The sequence below is a fragment of the Akebia trifoliata genome, chromosome 6, assembly GCF_017979445.1.
Source record: "Akebia trifoliata isolate Shusen 1 chromosome 6, ASM1797944v1, whole genome shotgun sequence".
Taxonomy (NCBI): Eukaryota; Viridiplantae; Streptophyta; class Magnoliopsida; order Ranunculales; family Lardizabalaceae; genus Akebia; species Akebia trifoliata.
The window spans coordinates 25,032,018-25,045,015 of record NC_141380.1 but is presented as its reverse complement, the minus strand read 5'-3'; the positions used below and the strand labels follow the sequence as shown (position 1 = coordinate 25,045,015).

The 12,998-nt window shown below is 37.7% G+C and overlaps 1 protein-coding gene across 1 annotated transcript; it reads left to right on the top strand.

Annotated features, from left to right (window-relative positions):
- Nucleotides 1-833: 833 nt before the first annotated feature.
- LOC147400488 (Pentatricopeptide repeat (PPR) superfamily protein) lies at nt 834-6,717 on the top strand. The gene is made up of 3 exons (XM_086446183.1): nt 834-1,515; nt 3,709-5,325; nt 6,064-6,717. Exons 1-2 carry the CDS (start codon nt 1,035-1,037, stop codon nt 5,151-5,153), a joined length of 1,926 nt encoding a protein of 641 aa, XP_086302309.1. The 5' UTR covers nt 834-1,034; the 3' UTR covers nt 5,154-5,325; nt 6,064-6,717.
- Nucleotides 6,718-12,998: the final 6,281 nt, after the last annotated feature.

Sequence of the window (12,998 nt, the reverse complement as noted above, 5' to 3'; positions counted from 1 at the left end):
ATTTGTAAGACCTGCCCAGGTTGGTCATCTCGACCGATTTGGTTCCTTTCATAAATGCAATGCTATTTATCAAAAAAAAAAAAAACATAATAGTACAATTGCAATAATAATGGTATGTTTTGGTTGAAAAAAGAATAAATGCCCATTTTTTGATAAGCAAGGCAACAGATTTCATTAATAATGAAGAGCAATGTCAGCCACATAGCAATAAACAAAACAGATTGATGGATAAGAGTTACTCTCTCGTGATACAATACACCTCATCCCACCTCACAACAAAATTCTCGAAAAATATCCTTCTAAGTTCCCTCAAAGTTTTGGAGGACAAGAACAAAAGACCAAGAATTGAAAGGATGATGTCCGTGATATCCAAATGTTTTCATCTATTAATATCTTGCTCAACCAAATGTATTAGAATTTTGTATTATTTTCTTTCTTGAGATTGTTAGAAAATTAGTAAGGGAGAAGAAATGTAATAAAAAATTTTCAGGACCAGACTCATTTTATATTAAGTGTAATGATTTTGTAACTCAACTTGACAGGGTCACTCAAAATCTCAAATGATTCTTGCACCTACCACGTCAGTGAGTTTTTGAGTTACCCTGTCAGGTTGAGTTACAAAATCAGCACTCTTATATTAATCATTAATATTTAAAATCTTACGAATTATTCATAATTGTGGAGGGATAAAAATTAGTTCTCATCTGATTCATTCATTCGCACCAATGACACATATCTCGAGAAAGACATGTGACTACTATAAAAGTGGGAGAAGAGAAAGAGAGGAGGAGAGGAGAAAGGGAGAGACCAAAAATGAGAGATCATGTAACAAATCCTGATTATAGTGGAACGGTTCTCCGAGCCCCCGTGGATGTAGGCACGTTTGCCGGTGATTTGACCAAGTTTTCCAATGACATCACCTATTCACAGTAAAAACTCGCTCAAGGACCCCACAAATTTATTGTGACTCGATCGACTTGACTCAGCATCGTCCGAGTTTTAAACCAATTATATTGAATTGGGCAGGTCCATTAATGACTTTGGAGGGAAGAGCTAAAATGCTCCATAAACTTTTCAAAGCCAACCACCTCCATTCACTCACAAATACGGTTTCCCGGGAAACAAGACTTAATTTCCCACTAAATTCAAATTTGAAAAATCTATCAATCAACGGTCAATTAAAAGAAGCTTTGTTAGAGATGTCCATTCTTGGAAACCTAGTGAAGTTCGAAGGCTACGATTCTCTGCTAACATTATGTGTGAATCAAAGAGCCATTAGAGAGGGCCAGAGAGTTCATGCACACATGATCAAAACCCATTATCTCCCACCTGTATACCTTAATACAAGACTTATAGTTTTATACACAAAATGTGATTCATTAAATGATGCACGAAGGGTGCTCGATGGAATGCCCGAACGGAATGTGGTTTCTTGGACGGCCATGATTTCGGCTTATTCGCAGAGGGGGTATCATACTGAAGCTTTGGATCTTTTCACTCAGATGTTAGAAGCAGGTATGCTTGAAGTTTTATAATGTAGTATCCTATATTTATATGACAATTCAATGATTCAGAATAAATTAATGATTTTTTTTTTTTATGTGGCAAAATATTTTTCTCATTGTTGGAGAATAGTATAGAACTAATATCTAATATTGAAATTTAAATTAAAAAAAAAAAGACATAATTTTGTGAGTTTTTTTATTTGTTTTTTTGCCAAAAAGTTTTAGAAGGAAAAAACCTGAATTATATTTGGAATTTGATAAGTTCAAATAATGTGGCAATTCAATGATTACGATTAAATTCACTAATTTTTTTTTTCACCCGAGGAATGATTTGCATATTTTGGGAGAAATATATGTTGAGTTAATTTGGTGGAATAGTCTTTTATGTAATTTTGGGGAGTTATAAGGGTGTGGTTGTTAAAAATTCTTAAGTGAGGAGAGGCAAAATAGAATCTAATTCTTTTTTAAGTATTTTTTTGGGTATAGAGGTCATCCGTTCCAAGAAGGTATCTTTATACCTCAAAGTACATCTTAGACTTATTGACACATATTTGTAAGATAGAATCTCGACTAGCAGACACTCCTATTTATTCTAATTATAAGTTCAACCAAAACGAGGGGGACTTTTTACCAAACAAAAAAGATGTGTCAGATGCTAACACTAGTCGGCAAACTTTTGGATTATCTCTTATCAAACCTAATATAGCTTTTGCAATAAGTGTTGTAAGTTGGTCTATGCAGGCCCCATAGGCCATTCACTTCTGGGTGGATTAAATAATCTTGAAATATATGAAGGCATCTCCTAGAAGAGGTCTATTATTCACAAATCATGGTCATCTACAAATAAAGGTTTAAACTTATGCAAATTGAGTTGATGAGATTATAAAAGGTCAAGTACAGGATGCTACACTTTAGTGGGACGGAATTTGGTTACTTGGAGGAGCAAGATAGAGATCATGGGGGCTAATTCTAGTACTAGAGCGTAATATATGTCCATGGCGCATGGTGTAGCAGAGTTGTTGTGGTTGAAAATTTTGTTGTGTGGTTTGGGGATTAAGGTTGATATTCCTATGAAGCTATTGTATAAGAACAAGGCGGCCATTATTGTTACAAAAAAAATCCAATTTGACAAACAATAATAAGAACACGGAGTCGACATGCACTTATTCATGTGCAAGTTGTTTCTCAAGATCTTTGTTTACCTTTGTAACAATTGAGAATCAGCTAGCTGAAATTCTCACTAAAGGAATCATTAAGAAAAGAAAATAGAATCTGTTCTTAGCAAGCTGAGCATGATAAATTTCAATTTTCATCTTGAAGGGGAGTGTTGGTTGTTTGGTGCAATAGTCTTTTATGTAATTTGTAGAGTTATAAGGGTTTGGTTGTTATTTTAAAAGTTCTTTCTAAATATATAAGTGAGGAGGGTCGAATAGACTAAAATCTAATTTTCACTTATTTGTTTCTTTTTTTATTTTCCTATCATCTTCCATCTAGGGTTTTGTTCAACTATGTATAAAGACAAAACTATAATATTCTGGTTTTTTTGTTTTTGCCACATTTTGTTACCCCCATCCATTATATTTTTCCTACTGCATTGATCTGTATGGTTTTAAATTTTCAAGGTTTTTAATAAAATAGGAGACAAACATACTTAAGCTCAACATTTAATTTGCAGAAGTACATTTTATATGTGTTTTGAGGAATTAAGTAACAATGACCTGAACTGTTCATCATGTGAGTTGCTTCTTCGATGGGCATAAAACAGAACTCAGATCAATTAAATAAAAACAAGATGGTTTTAACTGTCCAAACTAAAACAATAAGAGAGAGGGATTTGCAAAAGCAATAACAATTTTTTTTTTTTTTAAATAGATAAATGTCCATACACACAATGAAAGCCCAAATTTGACGGACAAAGGGGTCGAATTGGCATCGCATTTTTCATTGTCAAATTTTTATTTTCGACAGGCCGAAACTGTCAAATTAATGAAGGGTGAGAGAAATTCGACAACTCTAAGTCGTCAAATCTGGGAACATCAAGAATTTCAACGATCCTAGACCGTCAAAATTCAGTTTCTAAAATCTGTGGGCCTTGGCCCGTCAATTTTTTCTGTTGAATTTACCAGTTTTCACATAGTGACAGAAAGGTCCATATCTAGTTCGTTTCTATTTAATCAATTATAACTCAGCATAATTCTTGCAGGGACCTTGCCTAATGAGTTTACTTTTGCAACCGTGCTTACTTCTTCTACGAGTGCTTGTGTGTTCAACCTTGGAAGGCAAGTGCACTCCCTTTTAATCAAGTACAATTTTGAAACACATATATTTGTTGGTAGCTCACTTCTCGACATGTATGCCAAAGCTGGTAGAATCCAAGAAGCCCTAATAATCTTTGAAGGGTTACCTGAGAGGGATGTAGTTTCTTGCACTGCAATCATTGCAGGCTATGCTCAGCTGGGTCTCGATGAGGAGGCATTAGAAATGTTCCGCCAATTGTCGAGAGAAGGAATGGAGTCGAACTATGTTACCTATGCCAGTGTTTTAACTGCATTATCTGGACTTGCTGCATTGGATCATGGACGACAAGTTCACAACCGGGTTCTCCGCTCTCAACTGCCCTCTTATATTGTTCTTCACAACTCTCTGATTGATATGTACTCAAAATGTGGAAGCCTCACTTACTCAAGAAGGGTTTTCGACCGAATGTTAAAGAGAACTGTAATCACATGGAATGCAATGCTTGTTGGGTACGGCAAGCATGGATTAGGCAGAGACGTGGTTGAACTTTTTCGGTTGATGAGAGAAGAAAAAGAAGTTAAACCTGACAGTGTCACATTCATGGCTGTTTTGTCAGGATGCAGCCATGGAGGGTTAGTTGATGAAGGTTTGGCTATATTTGACGAAATGATAAGTAGGCAAGACGGGGTCAAACTGGGGATAGAGCATTATGGGTGTGTTGTTGATCTTCTTGGACGTGCCGGGCAAATAGACAAGGCTTTGGACTTCACTAAACAAATGCCCTTTGAACCAACATCAGCTATGTGGGGTTCACTTCTAGGTGCATGTAGGGTCCATGCAAATATTCTTGTCGGGGAATCCGTGGCACACCGTCTTTTTGAAATCGAGCCACAAAATGCTGGGAATTATGTCATTCTTTCTAACTTATATGCTTCTGTTGGTAGATGGGAGGATGTGAGAAACGTGAGAGAGTTAATGAAAGAGAAGGTTGTGACAAAAGAACCGGGGAGAAGCTGGATCAAACTCGATCGAACGGTCCACACTTTCCATGCTGGCGATCAGTCCCATCCAAGAAAGGAAGATGTATATAAAAAAGTCCGGGAATTATTTGTGATGATCAAGGAGGCTGGCTATGTTCACGATTTGAGCTGCGTTTTGCACGATGTCGATGATGAGCAAAAGGAGAGGATACTACTCAATCATAGTGAGAAACTAGCGATAGCGTTTGGAATGATTTATATACCTATAGGTCTTCCAATTAGGGTCATGAAAAACCTCCGTATTTGTGTAGATTGCCATAACTTTGCCAAGTTTGTATCGAAGGTTTGCGAAAGAGAAATATCTGTAAGGGATAGTAATCGGTTCCATCACATTGTTGGAGGAATATGTTCTTGTGGTGATTACTGGTGAGTGACGAAGATTCTCTTGAGGGATAGTAATTGTTCCCATATCTTGAAAGAAGCGCGCAAAACATAGAGAAACTAAAGGATGGAATTGAGACAATTCACTGCCCTAAGTGCATAATCTTCATTAGCTACTCAGGTTGAGGTGTGCTTCTTTGAAGAGCCTTTACATTTTTGAGGTGAGGTGCAACTAAGGTTCCTTTATGATGATTAGTTTAAAGGTAATTTTGAAGATCCCCTCCGGGTTTTCAAACTGATGAGATACCCAGCTTGACAGTGGTCTTCCACGAGAGACTAACAAGAAATGGCCTCATAAATACCTTTATTTTCACTAAAACTCCATCGTCTACAACCTCTAGGATAGAAATTTTATACTCGTTTTATTATCTCCTTCAACATCCAAACCTTTTGAACAAGATGAAGTTTTGGGGAGGTTGAAGACGATGAGTTTTTGGGTGAACCATGATGGTTAGCTCGACCATCTTTCCTTTTCATTAATATACGTACATCTTATATCTTTCAAAGAAAATATTATTTTTGCGAAGAAAAATCAAGGACTTTTGACAAGAGGTTGAAGATGAGTGTATTTCAGTCATTTTCTGTTACACTCATGGAAGATCATGGTCAAGAGGGAATGTCATCAATTTGAAAAACCGAGGTGGGTATCTCTAATTTTCACCAAAACCCATAGGAGGGGTACCTCAAAAATTTCCCTTATTTAATTACTTATCATCACTTGTTTAACTAGATTTCTGTTTGATTCCTCTTGTTTACTGTTCTGTTGGGATTGTTCTATAAATAATTCTAATTGAGAAAAGCATGATGACAGAGCTCTTAGATACTTTCTTTAGGGAAGGAGAAGACAGAAACATCAATGATTATATTTTTCTTCTGAATTCTCTAATTGTAATGTGCAGCTTATGACAGCTCGCACTTATTGCAAGGAAGGACCGACAACGAAGATAGGGTGATGCCTTATGCACACACCAACACTTGGTGTCAGGCATGGGCAGGGGACTAATGTAGATGTCGTGTGGATCGTTCACATACTCGAAATAAGGGAAAGGTCTAAGCCATGTCAGCCAAAGACATAGGCGTCATGACATGGACATTGCAAGGACGTGTCCATAGGGATGATGCCACATGTCAGGGGACCGATGCTTGAGGGGTGGGCCACTCCCAACCTATCTTAGTGGGGGACCGTCACTGACCACGTGCGATGTTTGGAAGCCTCCCATTGGATGAGACGGCACGTCTCAACCAGCACCACTGACAGCTGAGAACATGGGGATGGTGTGTATTGAGGGACAGGACATGGTGGTTGCACAAGTTGGAGAGTGCCACATGGAACCCCTTGTATGGCAAAGGAAAAGAGGCATGGCACCACTGAGAGACTGCCACCTGTCACAGGTGGAGCCGTTGTTCCTGTCAAAGGGTGCCCTATGGCTCTTGCCTACAATAATAAATAGCATATTTGTTGGATGTCTTCCGTCGAACACTATTGGATATTATGATGATCTTTTTAAATAATTTCTATAGATTGGAATCAAGGAGAACCCATCCTTTAGTTATGAGTTGGGTATTTTGGTTATTCGCACTATCTAGGAGGGAGAATGGGTGTTTTATGAATGACGGAGTATTTTATTGAAATTAACCTTTTTAAAATATTTTTGAAAACAGATATGTACCTTCTTCTTTTTTAAACTTTTAATGTAAGATCACTTTTGTTATATAGTTATTTTAGGACTTAAACAGGTCGGGTTCGGACCGGATATAAGTATATCCATATCTGAATCTAACTTGGATCTTACTAGTTAAACATATTCGGATTATTTTGCTTTCACTAAACTCGTATCTGGATCCAATCCAATTAAATTAATTGATTCGGGTTAAATTATTTCGAATCGTTCAAAGTTATTTCAAAGAAAAATGATTTGAATTCAAGACATTTTCATTTTTGAATGGAGGCCTTAGTCACTGTGTCCAACACTTATTTTTGAAGAAATATATCTTAAAAAGTATAAAAAAATAACTTATCAAGTAACGTATCATTTGGATCTAAGCAGATATAAGTATGGATCCGTATTCAATCTGGATTTGACTTGGGTCATCGGATATTTGCAAACCTTGTTGCAAGTGAAAATGCTTATTTGAACTTTTTCATTATTTCATCACATAGAACATATGAGATAAAGTTGAGGAGATGGTTTGTGCAACAAAGGCCTATTATAGTCCAAGTTCAAAGGTGTAGACGTACACTTGGAGGTTCACTTAATGCAAAAGTGAATTACCTGACTATTAAATACCCTTGCAAGTCATATGAAAGAAAGGAAAGGGATTAATGAAGTGTCGGGCCTAGTTTGTGTTGCCAAATCTTGATACACATCAATACCAAATAAGGTTAAGCCATTATAACTTGGGGGCATTATTATCATCAGATAGTCCCAAACATTTATAAATAGTGCCCTTGGGGTCACTTAGAAGGGAACTAAAAAGGAAACTACAGTCATGTTTCCTTGTATCACTCTCACTTCCGCACCCCTTGTCAAAGGAATGATGATCAAATGGTCGTCAAATTTGTTTATGCAGAAATTGGAGCCATGTTACTTAGCTTTTAATCTGCCGTACGTGAGCTCAATTGGCACTTATGTGTTTAGTCACATGCATTAAACTTTATCTACACCCCTTATGGAAGGAACATTCAATTTGTAAGGTTCTAAAGGAGAGATGAAGACTCAAAAGATCACGGATTGAGGTTTTTAAAGCGATTAAGATCCCACTAGAAATAAAATGGAATGGAGGGGATAGGCCTTTGATGGTATAAAGATATGAGAGAAGTCAAGTTGTAAGCATGTTTAAGTAATTTACAACCTCACCCAAACTCCCTATTTAATCACTAATTACTTTAAGTTCTGCAAGCAATATAGCCATTTCCAGTTATTGAATCCTATGCTTACTCGATATTGATTATTTTCTAAAACTGACAATATTCGCATTTCCTGTAACTACGTTCCTAGAAATCATGCTTCATTGAAATCCTTCACTTATAGCGTATTGTGTTACATTCTGAAGCTTTTTTAAATCTCTCTTACAAAAACCTATTCTATGTCGTCATTGGCGACTCATCAGGCAGAACATGCATTAGCCCAGTCTAATAAGTGATCATTAGTTTTTACTTTTTTTTTTTGGAAGGTAATCGACGGCTTAAGCAGGCTCCCAACCGACTAGATTAACTAGAGAGAAACAAGATTACAAGGCCATTGAAGGCTCCCCACAATTTACAGTCTTAGGTGGGATGCACCTCCCTTATCCTGATTCAGGATATTATGAAAGCTCACTTGACAAATTATCTCTATCGAAAAATTACAACCAGTAGATAATCCGCAGCTCTATTAGCCTCCTTGAAGACATGTGGGCTTCAAAGATGTGGCAAATTCAAGAACGCAATAATCTTCGTTATTGCATACGAGTGAATAATGCACCTAAGCAAGTTAGAGAGGTTGATATGTTAGAGATAAAAAGAGAGAGTCATGGCTCTATGGGATTGTTGTGAAAGTCTGTGATGCTGATGGTTGCTGTCTGAGAGGGAGAAGGTGAGATGGAGATTGAGAGAGAAAGAGCTCGAACAGGTGAGGAGAGAAGTGGGGTCTATGAGTGTGATAGTGAGAGATGAGGTGTGAATTGTTGTAATAGAGTGGGTAAAAGAGAAGACAAGTGGGGTCATGAGCTGTTGTAGTGGAATGTGAAGTCAAGAGAAAATAGGAGTGGAGGTGGAGTATGAGGAAGTTAAAATGAAAGGAAAGGGGTTGAGGTCGTATAGGGAGGCTGAAATCGAGGGGGGGGGGGGGGGGGAGAGGAAAAGGGTTGTGTGGGACTGAGAAGAAAGGGGGTGAGGTCGTGTGGGGTTGCTGCTCTTGTAAATTCTGGTTTTAGTTTTTGGTTGTGTTCTTGAAACAGTAATAGAAGAATATAAAAAATGCAAAGAAATTAGAAGAACTAATTGGTGACTAAGGCATGGAGAAACCGCTGTCCTTAAAACCAATTCGCCCCCTTAGGAATGAATCCTCGGTGCAGTCACTCTCAGGTGTCTGGTTTTCAAGATTCAACAGTCACTATCTCTATTAACAATGTACTTGGAAATAGAAGATCTACGGTCAACTCGATTGAATCGAACGTTCTACAAGCAGCAAGATTTATGCAAGATGTTACCTTGGAGAGAACAGTAGAGTAGTATAGAAGAAAAGAGAGATCAAAACGGTTTTTTTTGTATATCTCAAACATTAAGGCATGATCTGTTTTATAGACAGTAAGCCCAACAGTTTAAAAGAGCCTAACGATCCACTATAGTAATGGTAGATACGTTTGTAGGGACATTGTCTAAAAGGCTGGATGGGTTTTCTTTAACTTCCTATAAGAAGTGTAGGGACATTTTCTCAAAAAACCTTATGAATGTGGTTTGGGATCTATAGGAGAGAAATTATTTGGACTGTGGTTTAAGTAGTACCCTTGTGGCTCTAGTCCCTAAGAAAGTCGCGGTGGAAGATATTGGTGATTCTAGACCCAATAGGTTGGTGGCCTCCATTTATAAGATCGTTGAAAAAGTCCTTGCTTGGGACAAATGATGTGTTATAGGATTTGATAGCATAAAAACATGGGCCTTCCATTGAAGGTAGACAAATTCTGGACGAGATGCTTCTTGTGCGAAGGTCTTGCTAAAACCCACACACATGATTGAAACAAATTCAGAGTTAAAGGAAAAAAAGGAAAGCAAAATTTATGTGGTTTGACCTTCGCCTACGTCCACGAACAGCAAGGAACTTCTTCACTATATCAAATCAGGAATTACAAGTCTTCTCTAACCTCACTCGCCAACCAATATTACCCAATACAAGAGGAATCTAGAAATTCTCCAGAATTTCAAATCTTATATAACATTCAACTAGAGTTAGTTTTCTAATGGGAAACAAAAACATAAGCAAAAAAGGAAAACTGTGGTAGACTTTCCCAAATAAAGTTTATTTACAAAATACTTGACAAATTTTCCCCTTTACCAAAACATGTGTAGTACACACATCATCAAGCCAATTTTCCAACAAATCCCCACCTTGATGAGATATGAGCTTCTTTGACATAGCATATGCACATCCAACAATAACTCCAAATCCTGTCTCTGTATCTCAACCTTGGCATGAACAATCAAACCATCCCAACAAAGAGAATGAAGAAACCTTGGTGCCTCCAAATGCGCCCATAGGCGCTATGCACCCGAAAGTGCTCAAACTCGCAAGATATTGATCAAGTCCAAGCAATGCTTGAGCTTGACCCCAGTCACTACCTTGGTCATTATATCTGCAAGATTATCAGCAGTTCTGAGTTTCTAAAGAAGTATATTTCCCCCATCAACAATCACCCTCACAAAGGGAAAACACACGTCAATGTGTTTTGTACGTGCATAATTAACTTGATTCTTTGCCAAGTATATTGTACTTTTGACTATCGCAATAAGCATTCACGTGCACTTGGACAATCCCCAAGTCATCAAGCAACCCTTGAAGCCAAATGGCCTCTTTCATAACCTCTGTTACTGCAATGTACCCTAGAAATTGTAAATACATATCCCGTAGTAGATCAACACTTGTCCAAATCATTGGCATAATTAGAATTCACATATCCAACCCCATGTTGACCAGCACCATCATCCTGTTGAAACACTAAACCAATATCCTTAGTACCCAGAATGTCCCATAATCCCTTTCACTGCTTGCCAATGACCCTTTCCAGGATCATACATACCTGCTCACTGTACTAACGGCCTGATCACAGCCTAGAAAGTATATTTTGAGACCCTAATTACAGAGACTTCAAGGATAAAATACATGTTAAAGCCCCTAAATAAAGATAATGTATTCATAGCCCATGTTTTGGTTATTTTCAAATTTATTTTGATATCTAACTTAATTTTGATTAATTGTTTGTGATAGGTCAAAGGTACGAGACTCAAAAGGAAGGATCAAGTAGCAAGAGCCCATTGCATTCCAAAACACAAACCCAAATACCTAGACCAAATATCAGGTCCATTGGGCCCACAAGAGCTGATCATTTCTAGGACACATAGGATTTTATCGACATTTCATCAAGGATTTTGGAAAATTTTCAAAACCTTTATGTGATTTATTAGCCAAGGACACCACAATTGATTTATCCTCACCTTGTCTAGAAGCCTTCGAGAGGCTCAAAACTGAATTGACCTCAGTACCTATCATCTAGCCACCCAATTGGGATCTCCGAGGTTAAGTTTGTAGAAGTAAAGTACTTGTCGAAGGGAGGGGAGAAGAAAGGGGGGGGGGGGGGGTGGAGTTGATTCTAATCAAAAGTACTATTGCAAGCATCCCATACTACTTTATTTCTTTTTCTTGATGCCTAAGGTGGTATAGGTTAAGCTAGAGAAGTTAATGAGGGACTTTTACGGAATGATAAGGAGGGGAATAGGAAGTACTAGTTGATTAGGTGGAAAATTATGTATTCCCAAAAGAAGAGTGGAGACTTTGGGATTCGAGGCGTGAAAAAGACAAATAAGGCCTTTTTGGGTATTTGGTTTTGATGTTTTGGGAGGCGAGGCGTGTGTGATCAAAGTGAAGTATGGGGAGAAAACAGTTGGTTGGGAGATTAGGGAGGCAAAGTCCTCTTATATTTATAGTGTGAGGAAAGGAATTCTTAAAGTTTCTTGTGAGTTCGATAAGGGGGTTAAGCTTAAGGTGGGAAATGGGGATAGGGTTATAATTCAACTCTATTGCATTAGTACCCTTGTCTTTATGCAGCTTCTTTGAAAAAGAATATTTTTATTCATGATTGTCTAATTCGAAATGGGCAAGAGTTCTCATGGAATTTGGGTTTAAGAACTAACTTTAATGTCTGGGAAATCTAAGAAGTAGCATCTTTCTTAAAGTTTGTTTCTTCTTTCTAGTTTGATAAAAATGAGGAGGATCGAAGAGAATGAAGTGAGAGTAGGGATAAAAGGTTCTTTGTGCGCTCTTTCCACATAGATCTCTTACCTCCTTTAACTTTAGCTTTCTCAAAAACTGCAATTTGGTCTCCTCTTGTTCCTTCCAAAGTTACATTCTTTGTTTGGCTAGCCTCCCCAGGGAGTATTCTAACTTTGGACAATTTGATCAAACTCCAACGAATCAACTCCTAAATTTTGCTTCATGTGCAAGAAGAATGGTGAATCTGGTAATCATATTCTTTTATAGAAAAATGCCGGAATGACACAAACGGAGACACAAAGGTGACAAAAATGATGTGGTGGTGCGCACATAACCGTTTATGCTTTTTACTCATATCTCGTGGAAAAGCATCTACGGTAATGTGTATTGAGAATCCCTGTAATCCTCTACCATTGACTCTCGGGATCCTCCTTAATTGTAGGAGATGATTGTTTTGATTCTTTCCCTTTATTGTAAATGATTCTTTCCTTTTATTGTAGATGTTATAGCTGTACAGATTGTAAACAATATTATAAATAGAGAAACTCACCAACGTCAAATGTGTGGTGATTTGCAAATCCTTTCATGGTATAAGAGCAGAACACGTTCAATCTCCCACCAATCCTCATGGCTGCCAACTCCTCCAATTCTTTCCTTTCCTTCAACACCATGATTCATATGGTGACAATTAAACTATCTTCCTCAAATTACCTTCTCTGGAGAAATCAGCTCATCCCACTTCTTGAATGCCAGGGACTTCTTGGCTATGTTGATGGGTCCATCATTGCTCCACCCAAAAACTCCATCTCTGCCGATGAGTCTTCTACAGCAATCCAGAAATACATGGACTGGAAACTCCAAGATCAGCG